At 41.0% G+C, this 25,764-nt stretch overlaps 2 protein-coding genes across 2 annotated transcripts; both read left to right on the top strand.

The window, feature by feature from the left end:
• Window positions 1-284: 284 nt before the first annotated feature.
• Window positions 285-5,490, top strand: LSM8 (LSM8 homolog, U6 small nuclear RNA associated). Its single transcript, XM_041002357.1, has 4 exons — window positions 285-392; window positions 1,193-1,233; window positions 3,082-3,209; window positions 5,263-5,490. The coding sequence occupies exons 1-4, from the start codon at window positions 362-364 to the stop codon at window positions 5,351-5,353; spliced, it is 291 nt and encodes a 96-aa protein (XP_040858291.1). The 5' UTR covers window positions 285-361; the 3' UTR covers window positions 5,354-5,490.
• A 3,836-nt stretch (window positions 5,491-9,326) lies between these two features.
• Window positions 9,327-23,309, top strand: ANKRD7 (ankyrin repeat domain 7). Its single transcript, XM_041002289.1, has 7 exons — window positions 9,327-9,812; window positions 14,461-14,575; window positions 14,704-14,877; window positions 16,004-16,110; window positions 16,917-17,054; window positions 20,736-20,841; window positions 22,960-23,309. Exons 1-6 carry the CDS (start codon window positions 9,610-9,612, stop codon window positions 20,833-20,835), a joined length of 837 nt encoding a protein of 278 aa, XP_040858223.1. The 5' UTR covers window positions 9,327-9,609; the 3' UTR covers window positions 20,836-20,841; window positions 22,960-23,309.
• The last annotated feature ends 2,455 nt before the right edge of the window (window positions 23,310-25,764 follow it).

Here is a 25,764-nt window from a genome sequence, read left to right as displayed (position 1 = left end):
TTCCTCCCAAACACAACACCTTATGACATTTCTTCTTGAATTCACACAGCCCCTCTTTCGGAACCTGTAAACCCTAGGCTTTTCCCTGGCTAGACACCTGGCTCTCCGGCTTTAGGCCACTCGGCACGCCGGCCTTCTAGAAGCAGCAGCCATCCTGTCAGCCAACCGCGCGCTTTTTTGTCTCCGAGGTCTTCCGGTGGGTTCCGCGCGGGGACCCTTATGCGCACGCGCTGACTGGAGGAGGTGGCGCCCCTACTCTCGCGATGTTTGTTCCCGCCAATGAGCGCGCGCCGTCCGGGGTAGGTGGCGGGCTCTTCCTCCTCCACCAGCCGCGGGATCCGCTCCGGCCGTGCCGGGCAGCATGACGTCCGCCTTGGAGAACTACATCAACCGTATCCTCTGGCGGCGGGCCGTGAGCGTGGTCGGCGCGGGAGCTGCCGGGCCGGGCTGGGCGGGCTCGGCTGGGCCCGGGGGAGGAGGGGAGGCGGCCGCGCGGGTCTCCGGTCTGGTCCTTCTGTCCCGAGCAAAGCCGTGCGGTGGTGCTGGGCTCGATCCCTGCCGGCGCCGCGTCAGTCTGTGTACAGGATCTTCTAGGCTTTGCTTGTGGGGGATCAGGTGGTGGATATAGGACCAAGCAACCTTTGCTGCTGGGTTAGAGTGAGGGGGCAGTCGGCTTTCACATTCAAGGTGCCCGGTTTAAAAAATAATAATAATAACCTGTCATTTGGAGGTTCTGGTGTAAAAACATGACCTTGTACCAAACTGGGAACCAGAAACGCAGCACTGAATGATTTTAACGTTGCAAACATCGCCGGTAGCTTGTGGCACTGAGTGGAGTTGCTCACAGCTCCGGAATATAGAATATAGGCTCCCTGGGAGACAGTGTAGTGTGCCTGAAATTTACGTTAATTTGTTTACCACTCGCCCCATTTTAATGTTAGAGATACTGGGACCCTGGAAAGGCGGAAAAGTCTTGCTAAACATGTTGGCAGGTTTACTAGGATATACTGCTGATCACGTTACAGAGAGAGACTTAACGAGCTAAGGACAGTCAGGAATGTCTTAAACTTTTCTGTAGTGCCCGTGTTGAATAGTTGCATCTGAGCCGGGTCATCTTTTGGGTAGTATTCAGATTGTTGTATTTTTAGTTCCCACCTTGCGTTCTCGAGCACTTTCCTTGACGAGCTGTCAGGCACGGTGGCTGTGATTACCTCGGATGGAAGAATGATTGTGGTGAGTCGGCCTCTCCTCTGGCTGATCTCATTCTGTGGAGGCAGTGATTGAATGTGTGTGTGTGTGTGTGTGTGTGTGTTTAATTGCCTTCCTTGTTCTGTCCCTTGCCCTCTGACAGTCACTGGGCACCGAGGTTGTTCCCTGCGGCGGTACCTCAGCTTGAGTCCGCTCCTGGTTCTCAACACCTGTTAGCTGATGCAGACTCTGGGATGCGTGGCGTTGGTGCGGGTCTCTGGGTCCTTCCTACCCTGGGAGAAGACCCAGGTCCAGCTCCAGACGGCTCCAGCCTGCTGCAGCCCTGCTCTTGCGGACTGCTGGGGAGTGAACCACCAGATAGGGGGTCACTGTCTGCCTCATAAGTAATTTTTGTGATGATATTGTGAGTTTTCTGTGAGCTTTTGAAGTCCCCTGTAATGAATGTTCTGTCTCTTGATGCTTACTGCTCAGTTGCTACTTGGCCCCATGTTAGAAAGATAGAACCTTCCTGTGACTGAGGGTTGTGTTTGGAATTTGATCTAAAGAATCCATACAATGATTTTGGACTAGATTATTATTTAAAAAATTATTTTTATTGCAAAGTCAGATATACAGAGAGTTGGAGAGACAGGAAGGAATATGTTCTGTTCAATGATTCACTCCTCAAGTGACCACTATGTCTGGAGCTGAGCCAATCCGAAGTCAGGAGCCTCTTCTAGGTCTCCCATGTGGGTGCAGGGTGCCAAGGCTTTGGGCCGTCCTCCACTGCTTTCCCAGGACACAAAGCAGGGAGCTGGATGGGAAGAGGAGCTGCCAGGATTAGAACCAATGACCATAGAGAATCCCAGCGTGTTCAAGGCGAGGACTTTAGCCACTAGGCTACCACGCCTGGCCCAAATTATTTCTTAAATCAATAATTCATACTGTGATTGCTTCAAAGAGGTTTATGGACACTAAACTTCATTTTCTAATCTTTCCTATTTTTCTCCTTGTGCCTGTTTTGCCTTTTTATCTCCATGCTTTGCTCAGTGGGCCCTTCCACAGTTACTGGCAATGATGGCCAGAGCTCTGTGGTTTGCCATTTTAAAAAGATGTATCATGTTCAAATTATTTGTCAGTATAACCTTGTACCAAAAAATTGTCAGTGTATTCTAGGTTAGAAAACAAACTTAAAGAAATTACTTTCTCATGGTTACATGGATAGCAAGTGGCAGAACCAAATGCGAATTTATTGTGGATTTAACTTCAAACCTAGGGCAGTTGCCTGCTTCTCATTTACCTAAGAAAGGCAGAGAAGCAGCTCATATTGCTAGATCACTCTGCAACAGCCAGTGGTGGACAGAGCAGGAGGGGGAGTCAGTCCAGTTCCACGTGGATGGCAGGAACGCGAGGAACTGAAGTGTGGTGTGCTGCCCTTCACAGCTGCGCCAGCAGGAGGCAGGTGTCTGGGTGTGGCATGGGCATCTTAAATGCCTGGAGAGGCGACATGTTGTCGTTGTCTGTCCCCGTGGTTCTGCATTTCTTACAGTTCACTTAATAGAATGCGTAGAGGTTAGGAGTGGAGGTTTGTGATAACTACCATGTTCTAACTCCTGTAGCGAATACTCCGTTGCTTTGCTTCCAGGTTCTAGGTTTCTCTTTAATTGGTTCTGACTTTATCAGTTTTGCCCTTTGAAGCATGCAGCCGATTATTGTTGGCTGGAGATATTTAATCAACATGGCCTCGTTCAAAAGAAAAAGTATTTAACAGCAGATTTTTATTTAAGAGAGACACCTCCGTTAAAGTACTTGGTAGTAGTTAAATGGCGGTGAGGTTGAGTTTATGCGTGCAAGTGAAGTAAAATTTTTCTGTTTCTCCTGGTTGTTTCGCAGGGAACACTGAAAGGCTTTGACCAGACCATTAACTTGATTTTGGATGAAAGCCATGAACGCGTGTTCAGCTCTTCACAGGGAGTAGAGCAAGTGGTGCTGGGGTTGTACATTGTGAGAGGCGACAATGTGTGAGTAATACAAGATGTCCCTTTACGAGGGGTGAAAGTTAACACTACCTTGTGGAAAATGATAGGAAAGCATTCGTATTTAGATAATATAAAATCATGTATTCATATACATATTTTGTAAATGTGTATTCCTTTTCTTGAATTTGCTTAAATAAACCTTTATTTGAAAAGAGTGAGGGAGGGAGAGAGAGGGAGTTCCTATCTGCTGGTTTAGAACAGCTGGCTGTTGGCCAGACCGGAGCCGGGTGGCAGGGACCCTGTCCTGGTCGTGCGTGGGCGGCAGCAGCCAGTGGACTTGGGCTGTCGTGCACAACTGTCTCAGGTCTACAGACTTTGCGAAGTCCCTTTTGTTTGACATTCTTCAGGAGCCATTGCTGATGGACTTAAAATGTCTTCTGTTTATTCTGTTAACTTGGGACGCTCTAATAGGCCAGTTCAGAAATAATAGTGCCAATTTAGGAAATGTGTGAAGCCGTATAGAGCAGTGTTGGGCAGAAGGACTTTCAGTGGTAGAGGTGTTGAGTTTCTGCAGTTCTGAATACAGTAGCTCCCAGCCATGTGTGGCTGTTGAATATTTGAACTGTGTGGGTGTGGTGAGGAACTGGATTTTAAACCCTATTTAATCTTAATAGTCCAATGGTGAATGTTAGTGCAGTTAGAGAAGCTAGAAGAATGTTGAATTAGTTTTATAGTGAGTAAATTCTGTACAACAAATACTGTCTTTCAAATTTACTGTCATTACCTAACAAATTTAAGTTGAATGTATCACCCACTTTTTTAATACAGTAACGTGTTACGGACAGCCTGTAGTTTGGATATGATTATATATACTTAGAAAGTCATGGGCCTGGCACGATAGCGTAGTGGCTGAAGCCCTTGCCTTGCATTTGCCGGGATCCCCTATGGTTGCAGGTTCTAATCCCGATATCTCCACTTCCCATCCAGCTCCCTGCTTGTGTCCTGGGAAAGCAGTGGAGGACAGCCCAAAGCCTTGGGACCCTGCACCCATGTGGGAGACCTGGGAGGAGGTTCCTGGCTCATGGCTTCAGATCGGCACAGCACTGGCTGTTGGGCTCACTTGGGAAGTGAATCATCGGATGGAAGATCTTCCTCTCTGTCTCTCCTCCTCTCTGTATATCTGACTTTGCAATAAAAATGAATAAATCTTTTTTTTTTTTTTTTAAGTCATGGCTTGATTGAAGTAAATGTTACAGGTTTTATGTTAGTATTAAATCAAGGAAACATTCCATGGCATTAACCCTAGCTGATAATAGCAAAACCATGTGACAGGCACCAAAGCCCTGTCACTACTTTGATCCTTCCAGAACGCTGCCAGTGCACATGAAAGTGAAACCAATTTATCTGGTTTAGTTTTTAATATATTTCTAGAATTGATTTAAAATCCCAGATTTGAAAATTTTGGATTTTTACATTGTATTTATATGTCTTTTTTTGTTTTAAGATTTATGATTCAAATGTTAAATCCAAATATAGCATTTCATATTGGTTTGCACAACAGATTACCTTCAAATTATTTCTTAAATGTTTAACAATGAGTTAGAGGAAAAATTAATTCACTGACTCATGAAAATATTGTTCACATTTCTATTTTGCTTAAATATTTTCTTTTTGCCATGCTTCCTTGGGTTTATGTGTTTTTATTTGAAAGGCAGTTTTACAGAGAGGAGAAAGTGGGGGAGAGAGAGAGAGCTTCCATAAGCTGGTGCTCCTTCTATATGGCCAGCGCTAACCTGATCCAAACCAGGAGTTTATTCCAGGTCTCCCATGAGGGTGCAGGGCCCCAAGGATTTTAGCCGTCCTCCACTGCTGTCCTGGGTCAGCCAGGACATGAACTGGCACCCATATGGGAAGCTGGTGCCATTGGCGGAGAATTAGCCTCCTGAGGCTTCACGTCAGCTCCCAAGGGCTTATGTTTTGGATGAATGAAATACTAAGTGCTTTGATTTAATTCATTAGATTCTTGAGGCAGGTGTCATTTCATTTCAGAAATGTCTTTGTTTGAACTGTGATTCATTTCCTTCCACATTTATAGTGCAGTCATTGGAGAAATTGATGAAGAGACCGATTCTGCGCTTGACTTGGGCAACATCCGGGCAGAACCTCTGAACTCTGTGGCACACTGAGGAAGAGCTGCCTGGCTGGACATCTGTAAATCTTTGTATAGAAACTATTCTGAAGATGATGTAGGATTTTTACGAGCATGTAATTGTGATTTGTTGTCATATGTAAATTAAAATGTTTCTACCATTTTTTGAAAAAATTTTGGCCTAAGTCGTAAGTTTTGATAGCTTGGTTTTATTTTTGTATTAAACAAAGTGTAAGGTCTAATAGTAATTTAGCAAACTTTTGGAAAGCAGCACTTTCTTAAATTATAATTGAACATTATAGAAAATAATTGGAAAGAGGAATTTCATATGTCATAAAGCATGCAAGAAGTCAGTGGTTCAGAGTATGTTTTTTTAAGGAAAAATTCTTACTATTTTTAAGAAAACCACAGGAGTACAAATTGCATTTTGAACTACTATTATCTATCTGTGCAGCACTGGCATTCCTTGCCAATACTAGTGAAAGTTGCTCCCTGGCACTTAGAGTCCTGGGTAAAATGTGGGATTCTAAAAAACAAAAATGCTAACGAAGTTTTGAAAATGTTTTGGACCCAAAGTTATGACACTAGCATTAAGCATGACTGGGAAACAGGATTAATGAGGAGGATGTTGGTAAACTGGCTGCCCAATAAGTGAGATACAGAAGAAGTATGATTGCATTATTGATTTTTATCAGCAGTACATTACCTGAAAAAATTGATGCAATACATTATCACTTTTACTTTGGGCCAGCGTGGTGGCTCTACAGGCTAATCCACCTGCAAGTACTGGCATCCCTTATGGATTCCAGTTCTTGCCCTGGCTGCTCTACTTCCGATCCAACTCCCTGCCTGTGGCCTGTGAAAGCAGCAAAGGAGGATTTTGTTCTTGGCCCCTGCATCCACACAGGAGGCCTGGAAGAGGCTCATGGCTCCTTATTGATTCAGCTTTCATTTTTTTGCCTATTTGGGGAATGAACTAATAATAAATCTTTCTTTAAACCATCATAGCTCTTAATTTTTAATAGTTGTGGAAATTAGCGGCCAGCAATTGTGGCTAGGCAAGTTAACCTGCCACTTGTGAGGTTGGCATCCCATATGGATACTGGTTTTTAAGTTATTAAAGGAATTTTTTGTTTGTTTATAAGTGTGAGTAAATTGAAGCAGTGGTGACTTGTTGCCAATAGCTTTACGCAATTCATCGGCTTCATAAATTATAGATTTCGACAGAAGTAAACTTGATGTTTCTTCAACTCGCATAGGCCAAGGTGCCTTGCTTTGTGGTCAGAAAATTTAAAAATGCATCATTTTAGTTCAACCAAAACTTAGGTTTGTGTTTAAATCAGAGTGCTTAAAATAGAAGTTGGCAGCGTTTTCTGTATAGCTCCAGATAGTATTTTATGCTTTGAAGGCCGGCCATGTGGTCCTTGTCAAAACTGTTTAACTTCTGTTATAGCAAAACAAAAAGTAGAAAACAGTCATAGGTAATATGCTGACGTAAGTGAAGTCTTGGCTGTCTTGCTCTGAAACTTCGTTTACAAAATAGACAGTGGCTGGCTTACTCCTGCACACCACCATTTGCTGGCACTTGGCTGAAAATTAGCAGTATACTTCAATAAGGGATGCCAGGCAGCTGTGTGCATTCTGAAAAGCACTTTTGGAATGGGCCCTATCAGAGTTTCAAGGTAGGTTATAATCACATTTTTTTAAGCAGTAGACATAGCGGCACTTTGAATTCATGAAACATTTTCCATTGGGAATACTCCATGAGCTTTGTAAAAGGTAATGTTGAAGGTGTTTTCCTAATTTATCCCAATCACTAAAAAATAATTTGGTTTCAGTGCTGCCTGCAAGAGAAAGACATTGACTAGTAGTGGCTACAGTTGGCTATTTTAGTATTAGATTTTTTGTTCAGTGTAATAAAATGAAATAAGATGAATGAAGCAAATTAGAGACCATGAAAAAAATGCTGTGTTTTAGTAGGTAGGGGTATTTACATTGGTGAACTTATTCCAAAAATCAAAGAATACAGTTCTTTCTACTGCTGAGAAAAATTTATTCTAATGTCACAAATGAAGTCCAAAATCAGATTTTTGCCCAAATCCTGAGTGTCAATACAAATGAAATAAATATGAACCTTAGTCCTCTCCCAGGATGGCTTTCTTACATGGTTTATCTCATTTGTGAAATTTATTGAAACACCAATATACACGCCTAATTAATAATCAGATAATCCCATCATGCAGATGGTCTGAGCAAGGAGATAATCTCATCAAGGAGATGATCTCTTCCTTTTTTCCTTCCTTCCTTCCTTCCTTCCTTCCTCCCTTCCTTCCTTCCTCTCTCCCTTCCTTCCTTCCTTCTTTCCTTCCTTCCTTCCTTCCTTCCTTCCTCCCTTCCTTCCTTCCTTCCTTCCTTCCTTCCTTCCTTCCTTCCTCTCTCCCTTCCTTCCTTCCTCTCTCCCTTCCTTCCTTCCTTTTTTCCTTCCTTCCTTCCTTCCTTCCTTCCTCTCTCCCTTCCTTCCTTCCTTCTTTCCTTCCTTCCTTCCTTCCTTCCTTCCTTCCTTCCTTCCTTCCTTCCTCCCTCCCTCCCTTCCTTCCTTCCTTCCTTCCTTCCTTCCTTCCTTCCTTCCTTCCTTCCTTCCTTCCTTCCTTCCTTCTGTTAATTTGAAAGGCAGAGTTACAAAGACACACAGAGAGAAAGAGAGATCTTTCATCAACCGTCCAAGTCCCCATAGCACCAATGCAGCTGGGGTCGGGGCTGGGTCAAATCAAGGCCAAGAGCTGGTATCTCTAGGAGCCCGACGGACTTGGATCTTTTTCTGTTTCTTTCCCAGGTGCTTTCACAGGAACCTGGATTGAAGGTGAAGCACTGGGACTCTGGTGACCTTATGGAATGCTAGAGTTGCAGGCAGTGACTTAATCTGCATTACAATACCGACCCCTATTTACTTTCTAAAAGGACTTTTATTCCTGCTACAAAGGTTCTTGAACCTTTTAAAAATTAAGTTTATTGAAAAAATAATTGATGTACAATATAGCTTATCTTATTATTGTTACAGTCAGACAAACTGGACATGTATCCATCAAAAAATACATTTCCTTCATTAAAAAAATATATCCTGATAGCTAACTTTCTCTCCTGAGCTCTGTCTCCTGGGAACTGACCTGTTCCTGTAAATTTAGACTTAAGTTTTCCAGGAGGTCAGATAAGTGGAAATTCGGTGTCTAGCCTTTGGTGTCTGACTTCTTTCACACAATATGATGAAAGTTTTGAAATTTGAGTGCTGTGTACTATTTCATTGTAAAGACATCCCATAGTTTATCCTTCTGAGGATGCTTTGACATAGAGAAATTGAGATGGTCGCAGAGGGAATGATACTCCTCTCCCCTCCCCCCCCCTTTTTTTTGGAAAGGGCAAGTACTGGCATATGCTTAGAGGAATTAGAGGGGTGGCTCTTTTTTGGTTAAGATGTTGACTGGGACACCTGCATCTCAAATGTGAGTGTCTAGCTGAAGTCCCAGCTCTTCTTCCACTTCCAGCTTCCACCTGATGCACTCACTGGGAGGAGGCAGAAGACAATGGTTCAAGAACCAAGGTCCCTGCCACGCATGTGGGAGATCTGGACTGAACCAGTCTCAGCTTGACCCAACTTGTCTGCTGCTGCAAGAATGTTTGGAATGGACAGAAGGTCTCTCACTTTAAGATATAATGAAAATAACACACACACACAAAGTCCTAGCTAACAGAAGGGATGCTTTAGAAATGCGTGGGAATGTGAGCGAGAATGGCCTGCTGAAATGACAACTTTGGATGGCTACAGAGAATCAGTACTGGCACTCGCCTTCGCTAGGAATGGGAGCCTATGAATTTGAAAGGAAGATGGCAAAGAAGTGTTTTCTGTAAGGTAGATAGCTTGAGAGTTTGTAGATTTCTCTCCTGAATGGTTCTCAAAGCTTTAAGAATGAAGGTCATCAGCTGAGGAAGCTGACGGGGGAGTGTGAGCTGAATTGGCAGGTTTCTACCCACTGGCTAACAATCAAGTAGGAAGACTGGATGTGGCTGTAAGGGCAAGGGCCAAGGGGGTGATCTCACCAGGGCCTCTGGAATGCAGGCACAATCACTGTTGTGAGAGAGCACAGATGTTGCCAGGTAACCAAAGCTTGTAGCTCCAGGCTAAGGGACTCCTGGCACATCTGTTCATTTTTATTTGGTTTGGGGCCAGCGCTGAGGGGCCAGGCCGGCATCTGAAGCATCTTGGTTCTGCTGGAGGAAGGAAGGCAGCATCGCACTGCCATGGAGAAGCTCTTCTGGTTCTGCAGGAGGAAGGAGGAGTCCAGCAGCCCAGCATCCGACCTGCCCAGTGGCGTGGGATTAAGCCTGCAGAGGAAATGCTCCAAGAAACTTCACAAAGCGGCTTCAGCTGGGGATTCAGAGAAGTTGAAGCAATATCTACAGCTCAAGAAATATGACGTGAACATGCAGGACAAAGATCACAGGTGACCAGGGTCAAAAAGCCAGCCGGTGCCAGAAGGGCTACAAAGAGTGCAGCAAAAACAGGGAGCTGGGTCAAAGTGGAACAACCAGGACGCTGACACTAAATGGATGTTGGCCGTTGCAGCCCGTACCTTAATCCACCTGCTACAACACCAGCCCCTGAATAAGCTATATTCTAATGCCTTCCTCTTGTTTCCTCTGACCATACTTCTTCCATGAAATTTATATATTTATGTGTACTATATTATATGTTATGTAATAACATAGAAGTTATATTTAATAGAATTGTATATCATTTATATAATATAAAACAGTTTATATAAATTATACAAAATTAATCTTTCCTGAATAGTCAGTCTACAAAATTGCCTATAGTGGAGACTGTTCGAGTACAGTAGATTAAGTTGTCATTTGCCATATCTGCATCTGAATGTAATTTCGAATCCCACTTATTCTGTTTCCCATCCAACTCCTTGCTAATGCATCTGGGAAGGCAGTGAAAGATGGCCTGAGTACTTGGGCTCAGTACGGGGGCCCAGGATGGAGTTGGAGGCTCCGGGCTTCAGCCTTGTCTAGACCTGGATGCTGTGTCCATTTGGGGAGTGAACTAGCAGATACAAAAGTTTCTCTGTCTCTCCCTCTTTGTCATTCTGCCTTTGAAATAAATAAATCAATGAATGTTAAGCAGTTGCTGGTATTTCTTCTTGATTATGAGACAGTGGTATGCTGGCAATTGTTCAATAACAACTCCCTGGGGATGGGAAGGTGAGCCTGTAATCATGGGACTTTATCAATATGATGTCAACAGTCTGGCAAAATTCCTGAAAAAAAAAAATAACAGCTTGGGAGATCTACCAGCTTCCTCATTTTCTTTGGCATCTCAAATTGAACTCTCAAACATTCCTACACTGAGATTATTCCACTGGCTTATTCTCTTTCTGTAAATGCAAAACTCCTTATTTGATGTGCTTAGGCTAATAATATCTTTAGAGCCATTCATTTGCAGGGTTTGCATGATTAAGTGGCAAATTTGGTTAGCTTCTTCTTCTAAATAGACCTGAGATAGAACAATTCGTGCAACTTTCACAACTACCTTCAGCTCAACTTTCCTGTCATGTCAAAACCAGAATTGTGCCAGCGAAGTCTTAACTACACTTCTGCTCTTTTTAAATTACCCACAAAGTAAAAATTATTCTGTATAATGGATGTCAATGATGTTATTTCTTGCTTGAGCAAATTCTATCGCAATTTTTTTAATCCAAATCAGTGGCCGTGTCACTCCATAGGACCTTCGCACCCATTGCTCTCTCTGCTTTCACTTTCATTTTATCTCCAACTACAGAGGTCTTCTTGCTGTTTCATAGACAGGTAAGAAATGCTCACAGGACCTTTGGACTTGCTGTGCCCTCTGCCAGGAGTGCTGTCAAAGATGTCCACACGACCCGCTCTCCCTCTTCCCTGAGGTGTTTAATTTTCCTGTTATCCATGAAACCTCCCGTGGCTACTCTGTTCCTGCATTGCATCTGCTTTCTGTACTGACATTTCCCATTCTTCATCCATGCTGGAGTTTTTGCTTTAGCTACTTCCAAATATTTGGTCTGCTGCGTGTTATATTTTTGTTTTATGGTTTGTTTATCTCTTCTGCTCTAGCATGCATGATTCATAATAGCAGATGTTTTAAATCTTTTGTTTGCTGTTGAACCCGGCCTGACCATAACAGTACTTAATACCTATTTTTCATAAGTCAAGGAAAGGATTAATGAATGCATAGATAGGTATGTAAACATGGTAATTAAAGTACCATTCAGATACAAAAGAACTAAGTCACTAATACATGAGTAGCATGGATAAGTCTGAAAATTGTCATGTTCAGTGAAAGAAGCCAAACAAAAAGGCTACATGTTGAATGTCTTCATTTATTCAAAATTCTAGAAAAAGGCGATAGCATAGTGGTAGGAAAGAGCTGTAAATGAGCAGAGTTATTGCATATGAGGTGCTGCAGGTGCTACTTTTTAGGGTGATACAAATGTTCTTTATCATGATTGTTGCGATTATGTGATCAAACATAACTGTGCTCATTAACTTCATTGTATATCAATTCCTTCTAGAATGTTTCTTCTTTAAATGGTTTTTGCATTTTTATTTTAAGGGCATTGTGCTTGAAATTGCATTAGTGATTCTATTTCTGGCATCTGCTAATTCTTGACCCATCTGTAGTTCCTGCTTACAATCCTTCCTCTTGTATTATGAGAAAGTGAGAAATTGGAAGGAAACAGATCGAATGAAACAAATTTATTCCAGCTAACCTATATCACTGAACTTCACAGGGCTGTAGATTTCTCATTAGGTAAGTGCTAGCACATTAGAAACATAATTTAGTGATAAAAGTATGAGTAAAGTTTTGGGATGTTTGGGATAATATTGATTTAAAAATATTTCCCTAAGATATCTGTCAATATACAACTTGCATTAAACTGTTTAAAAAATCAGTGACTTGATTTTTATAGTAGGTAGAAAAACATTCAGATTGGTCTCAAAGCATTTATCATACATTTGTAAATATCTGGATGTTCATTATCTGGAATTTAAGGATAATTACAGAAACAATTTCAAATAAAATGAATGCAGATTCTAAATCTATGCACTCTTTTTTAAAGGCTTATTTTAGTTGTTTTTTTTTTTTTTTTTTTTTAGAAAGTCAGATATACAGAGAGGAGAAGAGAGGAAGATCTTCCATCTGTTGATTCACTGCCCAAGTGGCCGCAATGGCTGGAGCTGAACAATTCCAAAGCCAGGAGCCCAGAGCCTCTTCTGGGTCTCTTCCACAGGTGCAGGGTCCCAAGGCTTTGGACCATCCTCGACTGCTTCCCCAGGTCACAAGCAGGGAGCTGGATGGGAAGGAAGCAGGGCCGGGATTAGAACTGGCACTTGTATGAGAACCTGGTGCGTGCAAGGCAAGAGCTTTAACTGCTAGGCTATAGTGTTGGACCCTAATTCTGTACACTCTTAAGACATTTTGCTTTTTTAAACCGGGATGACTGCTTTGACAGGATGTCAAATATTTTCAGCAAAACTCTTCTCTATAAGACTGTCTTATAGATTTGGTGATTTTATACACTTTACAGTATTTCTGGTCTGCTTAAGACAGAATTACTCTTGTTTTCATATTTTACGAGCAATGGTCTACATTCCTCTATATTTTCTTAGAGAGCTTAAACTCATGATTGTTTTGATTTATCAAATTTGTGGCAGATTTCTTAATCTCATTTTAGCATGCAGATAACTCAGGAGCTCTTGTCAAGGCTCAGTGTGCTACTGTAAATTTTAGATTTCAGCGGGAAGGGTCCAACTGTCCAGCAGGGAGGTAGACCTTAGTGTTGGAAACATCCTGGGCATGACCCCAAGGCGTTTCCACTTTTTTATTTCAAATTGTGTTGCTGGTTTTTAATTAAGAAAGAAAACTAGGTTATCTTTACAGACGGTGTGGAAACCATCTAAGCCCCTTGGGATTAATTGTTTTTTGTTTTTTGTTTTTGTTTTTATAAGTAGAGCCGGCTTTATTAGGGATAAAAGCGATGGCTGAGACTGTTTTCTGGAATTGGTTACATTTCTGCTGAGTTATCTTAAATGGACTTCAAGCTATTAGACTCTGAATATCTAAGTGAAGGGCTGGAAAGCCTTCCTCTTACATATAAGAAAGTTCATCCTTAAGTTGCGGGGAAAAAAAAGCCAGTGTTTTGTCAGTGTTTTTTCAGGATTGGTGAGAAACAGCCATGAGAAACTCGCGTGCTAAGGATGGCGCTGGGACAAAATAGGAGTGCTTCTGGACCATGAAGTCTGATGAGTAACTTTATTATTATTTTTTTTAACAAAGTGTTCCCTTCCAACACAAAGGAAGTGTGGTTCTTTCAGATGGTCTTCTTCATGGAAGATGTTAATTTCTCATGAATGGCATCTGGCTCCCTTCTATTGTCCAGTCTGGACATTCGCTTTTTGATTATAGTTTTTCCTCAGGGAGGATGTCCCCAGGGCTGGTGTTGTGGCAGTGTGGTTAATGCTTGCAATGCTGCCATCCCATCCGGGTGAGTTTGGAGTCTCAGCTGCTTCACTTCTGATCCAGCTCCCTGCTCATACTCCTGGGAAAGCAGCAGAGGATGGTCCAGGCACTTGGGTCCCTGGAATAAGCTCTGGCTCTTGGCTTTGGGACAACCCAGCTTGAGCCCTTGAGACCATCCGAGGAGTAAGCCAGCACATTGGAGCTTCTCTCTCTTTCGTGCTTGCTTTCTATACAACTCTGCCTTTCAAATAAATAAATGCACCTTTATAAAGAAAAAGCTTAGACTTTATTAGAGATCTATTTTTTGTATTAGTTATGCTATAGTATTTTGTTCCAGAAATTACATTCATATAACTTGCACTGAAATGTTAACATTCCCAAATCATTCAAGCTACTTTTATATTTCTGGTTTACTTTTGTGGTTGTGAAGTAATGTCATTGTATATTGGTTTTATCAGTTTAATAATTTTAAAGTTACCTTAATTTAGAGAACGTGAGAGCCACTATTTTGTTACTGCTGTGTGTCCATAACAGGTCTGAGTAGGTACAAATAAAATTTGTCTCTAACACCATGTTTTATTATACTGATACAGAACGCCCTTGCACTTGGCCTGTGCCAATGGATATGCAAATACGGTATCTCTTCTACTTGAGAAACAATGCAAAATAAATGTCCAGGATGGTGAAAACAAATCTCCTTTGATTAAGGTGTGTTCTTATTTCTCCTTTTCATTGAAATTTGCTATAATCTCTCAGTTAACTTTTGCTGGTTTTTCTGCTTGAAAATGTTTTCTACGTAGCAACTGGGCTATGCCTTTATTCTTTTGCATTGATAGGCAGTGCAGTGTCAGAAGGAGAATTGTGCTTCTCTTCTCCTGAGCCATGGTGCTGACCCAAACCTGGTGGACAGCCATCACAACACTGCCCTTCATTATGCCGTTTGCGGCCGGAGCCTCTCACTAGTGGAAAAGTTGCTTAAACACAAAGCTAATATTGAAGCTAAAAATAAGGTAATTTCCTATTTTTAAAAAATAAAACTGTATTTTTAGAAAGCCACAGAAGAAGGTAGTCCTTTCAGATAATCACGGGGAAATATATATTTTATAAAAATGAAATTTTGCAAAAGAGATATTGGAGAGGGAAATGAGGTTCTAAATTCTAATATTTTTTCTTATTCTTAAAGGTCTATTTCATTGCCTACTATTTAATTACTTCTGGCTACTTTTATTCACAATTTGAGTTAAAATAGAAATTTTCATTTTTCTTTTTTTAAAATTTTTTTTTAAGATTTATTTTTATTATTTTTTTTATTGGAAAGGAGGATATACAGAGAGGAGAGACAGAGAGGAAGATCTTCCGTCCGATGATTCACTCCCCAAGTGAGCGCAACGGCGGCCGATGCTATGCCGATCCGAAGCCAGGAGCCTCTTCCGGGTCTCCCGCGCGGGTGCAGGGTCCCAAAGCTTTGGGCCGTCCTCGACTGCTTTCCCGGGCCACAGGCAGGGAGCTGGATGGGAAGCGGGGCTGCCAGGATAGAACCGGGGCCCATATGGGATCCCAGGCGTGAAAGGCGAGGACTTAACCACTTGCGCCACCGCGCCGGGCCCAGAAATTTTCATTTTTCAACTGGCTTAGCTCTAGCTGGTTTTCTGGGTCTTTGAAATCAAACTATTCTATATTAAAGTCCTTTAAAAGTTAAAATATATATACATAAAATATTTATTTAGTTACTTTTGTCAGAAAGGCAATTATACAGAGAGAAGGAGATACAGAGGGGCATCTTTCATTTGCTGGCTCACTCCCCAAGTGACCACAACGGCCTGAGCCGATCCAAAGAACCAAGAGCTTCTGGGTCTTTCATGTGGGTGCAGGTTCCCAAGGCCCAGGGTCATCCTCTACTGCTTTCCCAGGCCACTAGCAGGGAGCTGAATCAGAAGTGGGGCAGCTGAGACATAAACTCATGCCCGAATGGGATGCTGGTAGATTCAAGGCAAGGAGTTAGCCACTGAAAGTTAGAATATATTTTTTTACAGATTTATTGAACATATATATTTATTTTTAGAACTGGACTTAAATATGAAAAGCATACAATTTTGGAATGATGTTTTAAATAACCACTTCAAATACTTTTTCCAGGATGGGTATACCCCATTGTTACTTGCTGTTACTGAGAATAAGGAAGAAATGGTAGAGTTTCTTCTGAAGAAAGGGGCGGATGTGAATGCTTCAGATAAAAACCAAAGGTATAACCAGTACATCTCAGTAAGGTGATGGCGTGCGACTCCAGGTACCTGAGGTTGGGACAGATGTGCATACTCACATACATGGATGTGTTTACAATTTTAATCTATGTTTAAAAGAAGTATGTATGTATACACAACACACACAAACAGGGGTTTCAAAATATTTTGCACCAAATAAACATACTTTAAAATTTTCTGTGAATTTTTTGAGGTACCTCTGTGTGTATGAGGGCCTATGTGTATATACATAGTTAGTATTGGGAAAGATAGGATCAAATTATGTATGTTTTCAGGTACATTATTTTTGATGCCCAGTACTTTTCTATATTTTAAATCAAACACGTGAAGCTGACTGCTAATATGTACTATTTTTTGTATGTTAGGATCTTGTACAGATGAACTATTATAGCCAGGTGGGACTAGGGCCCTGGGGACTGAGATGTTCCTCCCATCACATTTTGAGCCAAAATCACTAGGTTTCAAGAGATCAGAGGCCTAGAACTATGGGACGATCGGTGGTATGTTTAGACTGATGGTTTTCTAATTATTCTTTAAAAACAGTCAATATGGTTTATAGATACACTTCTAAGAACATTATGTTTATTGATATTTACTCCACCATTTTTGCTCACCACCCTCCTTTCTTCTCCCTTTCATTTTTGTTCAGTTTCTGAGATAGTTTGGGGGGTTATTATGTTTAGATTCCGTGCACGTGTTCTGTGAAGCGCACGATCGGCTCCCGTCTTCACGTCCTTGCCTTTCCCCATGTGATCGGTCACTCGAGCAGCCTCAACTTGCCTTTGCAGAACAGCCCTTATGATTTCCCTCACCGAGGAGCCGACAAGTACAGTCAGTCACCTGCTTCGGTATGACGTGGATCTGTCTTGCAAAGATATTTACGGATTTACAGCTGAGGAATATGCTTCCTTTAATGGTTTCACCATGTAAGTGACATTTGGATTTATTATTATTTTGTTTGAAAAGCAGAGTGACAGAAAGAGAGGGAGAGATGATGGTAGAGAGCTTCCATCCACTGACTTACACCTGTAGTATCCACAGCAGCCAGGATTCAGGCAGGTGAAAGCCTGGGCCAGGACCCTTATCCAGATCTTCCTGTAGGGGAAAGGCCCCCAGGCTGGTGAGCCAGCATCCACTGCCCCAGGCATGTAAGAAGCTGAAAGTGAACCAAAGGTGACTAACACATGCAACTCCCTTTCAACTGTGTCGCCTTAGGTAAAAATTTAATTCACTTTAAAAAAAAAAGCTTTATTTTTATTTATTGCAAAGTCAGATATACAGAGAGGAGGAGAGACATAGAGGAAGATCTTCCGTTTGATGATTTGGCAATGGCCAGAGCTGATCTAATCCAAAGCCAGGAGTTTCTTCCACGTCTTCCACGCGGGTGCAGAGTCCCAAGGCTTTGGGTCGACCTTGACTGTTTTCCCAGGCCACCAGCAGGGAGCTGGATGGGAGGCAGGGCTACCAGGGTTAGAACCGGTGCCCATATGGGATCCCTGCATACAAGGCCAGCATTTTAGCTAGTAAGTTACCACACCGGGCCCAGATTTCGTCATTTTTAAGGTGTTGTTACTACTGTATCATTGTCTAACTTCACCGTTGTAATTCTTCAAAATTCTTGTTTGTGATATCAAAAGGATCCCATGTTTTCAAGCATGAGCATCCATTTCTGATTTTCAATAGCTAACGTGAAGATGGGATACAGTAACATAAATTTACTTTCGTAGTTAATGAAGCTAGAATGTATGGTCTTTTTATTATTTTACTTGAAATTTTATTTAAAGGAAGAGAAACAGATCGTGCATCCATCCTCTGACTCGCAATGGCTGCGGTAACTCCTGTAGTTGTGGACTGAAGCCAGAAGCCAGATATTTCATCCAGATTTCCAGTGTGGGGTCAGGGATGAAGTCACTGAGTCATTGCTTACTGCCTTCCAGAACGCACACTAGCAGAAAGCAGGGTTGGGTGTGAAGCCAGGACTTGGCCACGGCAATGCGATCTGAGATGTGGGAATTTCAAGCTGTAGCTTAACTGCTTCACCAATGGTCTGATTTTAAATTATTGACAGGTATATCATTTTTAGTGCATTCTTCTTTTTCTTCAGCTTGCTTTATCATATTTAAATAATCCATTTCAATCAATAATTCTGTATAAAGAGCGTTGGTAGAGAAGAAAATAATCACATATATGTTCATAATGTATTTATTAAAAAATCAGAATTACTCAGAGTGGGAGTGGAGAGAAAAAGAGAGAGATCTTCCTACCTGCCGTTTCACTCCCCACAGGACAGCAATGGCAAGGGCTGGCCAGGTTGAAGCCAGGAACCAGGAGCTTCTTCCAGATCATCCATGTGGTAGGAGGAGCCTAAACACTTTGGGTCACCATCCATTGCTTTCCCCAGACCATTAGCAGAAAGCTGGATCAAAAACAGGGACACCAGGACACAAGCTGTTACCCACGTGACATGCTAACATTGCAGGCTTTGGCAGCTTCACCTACCATGCCATAGTGCTGGCCACCTATTTTTAAAGTCTCAGTTGAACTTTGGACTTAAAAATGTATGTTCTATTAAATGTGTGAGCCATCATCTGTTACTTCCGTTGTAGTTTTGAATATGCATACTATAAAAAAACTATGTATGCTTAAACAAATGTTGGTTTAAGCAAGCCATCTGTATGTGTGTGTGCCTAAATATATATTTAAATGAAAGAGCTACATTCCTGGTGAGTGAGTGTACTATTAAAAGGTTCTTGACTTTGTCAAAGGTGCCCCAGTTGATCTTTTCAAGAGTGGGAAGTTTCTCTCCACCACCTCAACATTTTTTGAGTGTGTAACAGTAATCTATTAGTAAAGCAACAACAACAGTATTTGTGCATTTGAAACAACATATTTACATCTCTAAGTCTTCAGAAACCAGTATTTGGATAGTTAGAAGGACTCTCAGGGTTTTTTTCTCACCACATCACATTCAAATAACTTTCAGAATATTTACTATTTACTATACTATATATTTACTATTTAACATATATACTATATTTAACATATATACTAATATATATACTAATATATATACTTATATATACTATTTAATATATATACTATATCTACTATTTACTATAATATTTACTATTCTGATTTTACTGTTTTGGTTTTTGTATGTTGATTCATCATTAATTTGTAAATTTCAAAGAGGTGATTTCCTAATGATGAATCACTTACCTTTAGAAGGTAGTAATGATCAATATTCAATTCAAATTGTAAGTTAATTCTCCTGAGTTACAGCTTAACCCCCTTCCCCCTTACTCTGCAGTTTGTCCATTTTGCAATGAGAACTAATTTTTCTCTGTGAGTTATTGCTGGAGCAGGTGCTGCCAGTCTGGGATCCAGCATACTTCAGCAGGTGACCCCTGATCACAGGTGTCACTGCTAATTCCTTCCCTGCTGCAGAAGTTCTGTGGCTTAGAGTGGAAGCCATTTCTCACGTGGCTTTTAAAATACCAGTGAAACCATCTGAAAAGGAGGTGTTATGCTTGGGTATTTATTACAGAATTAGAACTATATGTGCTTATTCCTTTAAGTGAAATTCTGCAACTGATGAGTTGTTAGAATGAGTTGTTTTTTGGCATGACAAGGTAATTGGTTCTTCATAGGTATTTGTCAGCCCTGACCTGCGGTAGTCGTCCTTGGATCTGGGTCTTCCTGCTCTGTGCTGTAGGTCCTCTGGGCGTAGCACCCTGCGTCCCCGGGAAACCAGCAAGGACTCTTGGCAAACTGAGACCCTGCTTTGACCTGAGGGCTGACAGGTGGCCCGAGGTCAGACATACATTACCCACTTTCCTCTGCTTGGAAGGTCCTCATCTTGTGGTGGGGAAGCGAGGGAACCAATTAGGGGCTGATGCCGTCAGGCCAGGCTGGCAGGTTGCACTCATCAGGGAAGATTGCACCTTTGCGTTGATTGGTGATTGTGGGGTGTGTGCCACCCGTTAGGTTGCTGTTACTGGTGCTGGGCCTATGAAAGCTCCACTATTCCATTCTTTAAATGGGTCTGTTGGCTGACTCCAGGTGGTCTTCCAACGGGCCTCCATCAAAATCACCTCACCTTTGGATTGCAAGAGGACTGCAGGGAGCAGCCTCATCGACCATATTCCTTTCACCCTATTTATTTACTGTGAAGCCCAAGTCTTATGCAAATTTATGTTATAGTCCTAACTCTCATACTCCAGATTATGAGTATATTGGAAGATAGAACCTTTAAAGAGGTGATGAAGTTAAACTGAGGCCAGAAGAGAAGGGTGGATCCAATCCAGGCTCGCTGGTGCTTCTATAAAAATGCACTTAGCACACACAAAGAGCCCGGAGGGAGGCTCAGGCCTGGAGCGATGACTTGGCATTTGTGGTGACAGGAGGGAAAGACTTTATGCTGGAGGACAGGAGACTTAACCTAGCGTGGTGTCTGTTGACAGAGCAGGCTGGGGAGAGCGGGAGGAACTGTGTGATGCACGTGCGGAGTGTCCTGCCTTAAGGTTTTGGTCTGATAACTGTATGTTACTCATGGAACTGAATTTTTTCATATGCTGAAATTCATATGATTTTAACTTTATGGCTAGGTATCATCAATTAACTGCAAATTATGGAAAGGATAAAAAAACTAAACATAAATACATATTTGAAGAGAAAACTTGGGGCACTAGGACACGGAGGAACTGAGGAAAGGTATGAAGTTACTAACTAATGCTTTGATTATTCTTTCTTTTTTTGTAGAAACAAAATGGTTGTAACCTATAATATTCCCCTACTTTCAACGGGCAAATGCTTAAGCCTTTTCTTTTTTATTATTTATTTGAAAGGCATACTGACAGACTCAGATTTTCCATTTCTTGGCTCATTCCCTCCAGTGGCCATCATGGCCAGCATCAGTCTGCAGAAGGGACCTCCACCTGGGGCTCCCAGTTGGAGACGACAGCCCTTGTGCTACCTTGGTCACATCAGCAGGGAGCTGGATCGCTAACACATCCAGACAGATTGCAAGTGGAATTCCAAACAGCTGCTTTAGTAACCCTTTGTGCCTGGGAGCCTGCCCCAAGCAACATTCGTAAGAGCGTTTTTGACTAAAGCATTCTGGCGCAGTGTTGGCCAGAAATGTGATGTAAACATGTACTGAATGATTAAGAGCTCTTTTTAGCTCATAACTCTTGACCACTGAAGAAAAACTATTTTTTCATGTGTATAAATAGATGTTGAGAAATATCAAACTATATATGTATATATCTATTTTTTATAAATTGTCTTGCTATTATTCTTTTCCGTGAAGTTTTATAGTTTTAGGAATTCTTCCCTCCCCATTCCTTTCTTTCATCCCCTTTTCCCTTCTCACCATTTCCCTACATTATCACAGTAGTCTAGTCCTTTTGCAACAGTCACACGTTTAACACTCTTCCGTATAATTGCATCATGGATGTAGATGCAGGCAAAGCTAGAAAATCTAGTATAGTGTCAAATTATTATGTATTTATAAAATACTTCCAATAAACACATCTAATATTAGCTAGTGTAATATATATGAACACATAAATCTAAAATATCTATGAAATTATCACATAAAACTTAAAATTGAGTAACTGAAGAATTTACCATGAATCTACTGAAATAATTTTTGGTGTTCATTTCCAAAAATACATACAAGGCTGTTTCAGAGAGTTCATGGCAAATGGAATTAAGAGGTAAATTTATTTTGATGTAAAAATGTTTGAATTCATGCAAAGGCTTTATAATGTAAAAATTTATAGGAATCTAATAATTCCTTTAGGTACAAAATATGTAGTTCTAGTTTATGTGAACTTCTTCAAGTACCCTTGTACAATTATTGAGGTTCATAAAATACACATAGTGCTTTGTTAATGAATATGTTTCAGAGTGACTTTATTGGATAGAAATAATTTTTACAAGCATTTTCTCTAACCCTATCTTTCACAATATAAAAGACAAACAAGTAAAAGACATACAGTAAACATGATGGCGACTGGAAATCATATAAATGACAGGACTATTCAAAACCTTCCCATTCCCTCAGATCCAGTGTTACCATGTGTACAACATTTTCTGGCCATTGTGGATTCCAATGGGCTAATTTAAGGGTCAAGTTTTCCATATTTTTCTAAGTCTATACCTTCCTTTTGTTCTCTTTTATACCTCTGAAAAATTCTTTACAAAGTATCAAAGCAGTGGGGTCAGTTATTTGGCCTGGTGGTTGGCTGAATCCCATCTTGAAGTGCTTGGACTTTAGTCCTGGTGTCTGATCCCACCTTCCTGCTTCTGTGCCTGCTGGGAGGCAGGTAAGAAGAACTGGGGTCCCTGAGTCCCTGCCACCGCTCTGGGAAGCCTGAATGGAGTTACCAGCCTTTGGCTTCAGCCTGGCAGCTGAGGACACCTGGGACATATGCCTAACATTATTTTTTTTCTTTTATTTTCAAGATGAAACTTTTTAATAAGCAGGAAGCTGGTCAGAAGTGAAGCTGGGACTTGAACCGACATGCATATAGGATGTCTGTGTGGCAGACAGAGGCTTAGCTTGCTATGCCACTGTGCCAGTTCCTGTCTTTATAAGTTTCAAAACCAGAAAATATGAAGAAAAATTATCAACATAGACTTCAAAAGATAGTGAATTTGAACTATTGCATTTCTGTCAAAACGGACAGCTGATTTTCTAAAACGACTATACAATGAAAATGCCCATGTAAATCATAATTATGTTAAAGTCATGCAATTTAAGAGACATACTCAGGAGTATAATATTTGGATGTAAATGAGTTGCAAATATCATTTGTTTTCTAGGTGTGCAACTCCATTTGTACATTGCTGCTTCCTTGAATAAGGAAAATGTGTCTTGAAAGAGCAGTTGAGTGGACCATCGTGCAAGTTTTGTTCACTATTCATTCATTAAATGGAGAGTGTTTTTTTAACCCCCTTAGAAACCGTGGAGAAATGTCAAGAGCCAACATCTATATCGCGGTCATCGATTGCAAAGATACAATCTGAATCCGGTATGTGGGGGAGGGGTACTTACGATCAAAATACTGAGTGGGCTCACGCAGTGAGCGTTGTTAGGCCTCTGCTGGAACATCTCCATAACCTGAATACATTTCAGCTACAAAATGAGAAAAAAGTGAATAAAATCCTGTGTGAAATTCTCTTCTGCTTTCACTGACGAAGCCTTTTTAATTTGCTAGAAATGCGACAGCAGAGACTTGTCAGAAAACGTGGGTTTTATACAAGAGAAAGATACGTCTATCCACACGATACATCTTAGCATGTCTGGCATGCTTTCCTGTGGTCTTGCATAATTTGCTGAGCTTTAGTTTTCCTCAAAAAAAATTTACGACTTAATTTATCTGTTTACCAAGACAATTGCTTGTCACGCGGGGCTTTCACTGCGTTCCTTGGGTACCTCAATGACCTCAAACGTGGCCTGGCTGCTGGGTGCCCTGCTCCCTGCAGGCTTTCCGCTGGCTCTTGTCTGAGACAGCTTCTCCGTCACACACGGGGCCTTGTGACTGGTGTGTTATTCTGCCACATACAATGCATTACTGTCTCTTTTTTTCCTTTTTGTCTTTTGGGATGCGAGCTCTAAGAGAACTTGAACTTTTTGTTCTTTGCTACTTGTCAAAGGCCTGATGTGTAGTTGATGTTCAGTTTGTTGTCTGCATTACAATAACAGACTCTGTCACACAGTGCTTTAAGTTTTGAATGTCTTTTTTAAAAAAAAATTATTTGGAAGACAGATTCACAGAGAGAAGGAGAGACAGATCTACTAATTCACTCCCTAAATGGTTTTCAATGGCCGGAGCTGAGCTGATCCAAAGCCAGGAGCCAGGAACTTCCCTGGGTCTCCCACATGGATTCAGGCTCCCAAGGACTTGAATATGTTTCTTATCATTGTATCATTGTCTTTTATTTCTATACACACTTATAATTTATTAAGTTATTTCAGGGTTTAACATTTGAACAACTTTATATTGTTTATTTATAAGGTTGATTATAGCCCATTTTCATATCAGTTATACTTATTTCAATGATGAATAAGTAGAAATATCTCATTTCACCCCTGCATGAATACTTGCGGTTAAGAAAGACTTTCATCACATTATCATTTTCCCACTGTTGTCCCCCCTCTTTAAATCTTCCTTTTTCTTTCCTTCCTGGTGTTTCTGATTCATTAATAATTACAAGGTAATTATAATCTAGGAGGATTTTGTCCTGCAGAAAGATCTAAGTTTCCTTTATAATCTTTTGTTTGGCATTTGCTTCCTTTGTGAAAATATGTGCTCTCATTTCTAATAGAATTTGTGATTCTAAGACTTTTCCTGTTATCTGTTTCTCTGTGTCACTGCCATCTAGTGGAAGATGTAGTAACTGTCAGTGTTGTGACAGGTTCTGTGTTAGCTTTTGTGACAAAGTTTAAAAAGCTCATGGAAAACACATTCCAAGAAAACCATGGATAGATTTCACAGCTTAAGTTTCAAAGCTAATTTTATATGAACTTTTTGGATTTTCCTTGTGTAAACATTGATCAGGGACATGCTGTGGTGCCTTATGTGTGTGTGTACACCAGATCAGTTTGTACAAGATAAAAATACTTCCTCTCTTTTATGTTTAGTATACATAGGCTGATTGTTGTGATATGGATACTTACCATAGCAAAGCCATGTTGTTTTAATGATAGACACAGTATTCGGAAACTGAGTTTGAAAAATTTGTTAATATAAACACAAGCAAATATTTGAATTTTTTCTTATTTCTCATAACAGTTACCTACAGCTACAGGGATTCCCCCATCAATTTCCTTATTCCCCCACCCAAAGAAGAAACAGGCAGCTGGAATAAAAGGCAACTAGACAAACTCAAAAATGGGATGGGGATTAAAAATGCGTTCAAGAGAAAACAGATGTTGACAGATGCTAAACTAGATGTTTTAGGGGCTGGTATGAGTTAAGCTGTTGCTTGGAATGTGGGCAACCCATAACCGTGCTGGTTGGAGTCTCAGCTGCTCTGTTTGCCTTCCTTTGTGCTGGTGCGCCTGGAAAAGCAGCAACAGATGACCCAGGGACTCGGGCCTTTGCCAACCAGGAGGCAGCTGATGCCTTCTGACTTTGGCTGGGTCCAATCATTCGAGGAGTGAATCCTTGAGTGGAAGATTCTCTTTCTCGCAACTCTTTATCAAATAAATATTTTCAAAAGTTTGTTTTTATAGTGTATTTAAAAAAACCCTGAATTTGATTCGTTCGTTCCCAATGGTGCATGGGGAGAACATCTTTGTTCATTTGTAAAGTTTTAAGATACTTAAATATACTTGAATATCCTCGTGTCAGTGTTGAATCCAGAAGGATCGTTATTGCTTTGAATGAATCAGCATCCTCGCCAGGACCTGATGCATTTCTTAACACATACCAGGCAGCTATTAAAATCAAGTATTGAGCATCTGTTGAATCAATGAATAAGATGTCTAATAGACTGTGTCTTTATATGCCTGGAAGCATCCACAGCTCTTACACTAAATTAGCTTTATTCAGTAGCTTGACAAGGAAAATGATTAGGAGCTAGAGGGCTTATTACTAAAGAATGTCTACATGAACTTGTCAA

The sequence above is a fragment of the Ochotona curzoniae genome, unplaced genomic scaffold, assembly GCF_017591425.1.
Source record: "Ochotona curzoniae isolate NIBS_2020 unplaced genomic scaffold, NIBS_Ocur_1.0 scaffold_2476, whole genome shotgun sequence".
Lineage (NCBI taxonomy): Eukaryota > Metazoa > Chordata > Mammalia > Lagomorpha > Ochotonidae > Ochotona > Ochotona curzoniae.
Note: the sequence above shows the minus strand (reverse complement) of the source record. Positions and strands in the feature narration are given on the sequence as shown.

Bases quoted from the DNA above. Each gene is read 5' to 3' on its own strand.
- LSM8 (XM_041002357.1), top strand. From the start codon at position 362: ATGACGTCCGCCTTGGAGAACTACATCAACC. The intron at 1,234-3,081 runs GTGAGTCGGCCT...GTTGTTTCGCAG, and splicing joins CGGATGGAAGAATGATTGTG to GGAACACTGAAAGGCTTTGA. The intron at 3,210-5,262 runs GTGAGTAATACA...CCACATTTATAG, and splicing joins ATTGTGAGAGGCGACAATGT to TGCAGTCATTGGAGAAATTG.
- ANKRD7 (XM_041002289.1), top strand. From the start codon at position 9,610: ATGGAGAAGCTCTTCTGGTTCTGCAGGAGGAAGGAGGAGTCCAGCAGC. The intron at 9,813-14,460 runs GTGACCAGGGTC...ATACTGATACAG, and splicing joins ATGCAGGACAAAGATCACAG to AACGCCCTTGCACTTGGCCT. The intron at 14,878-16,003 runs GTAATTTCCTAT...TACTTTTTCCAG, and splicing joins ATATTGAAGCTAAAAATAAG to GATGGGTATACCCCATTGTT.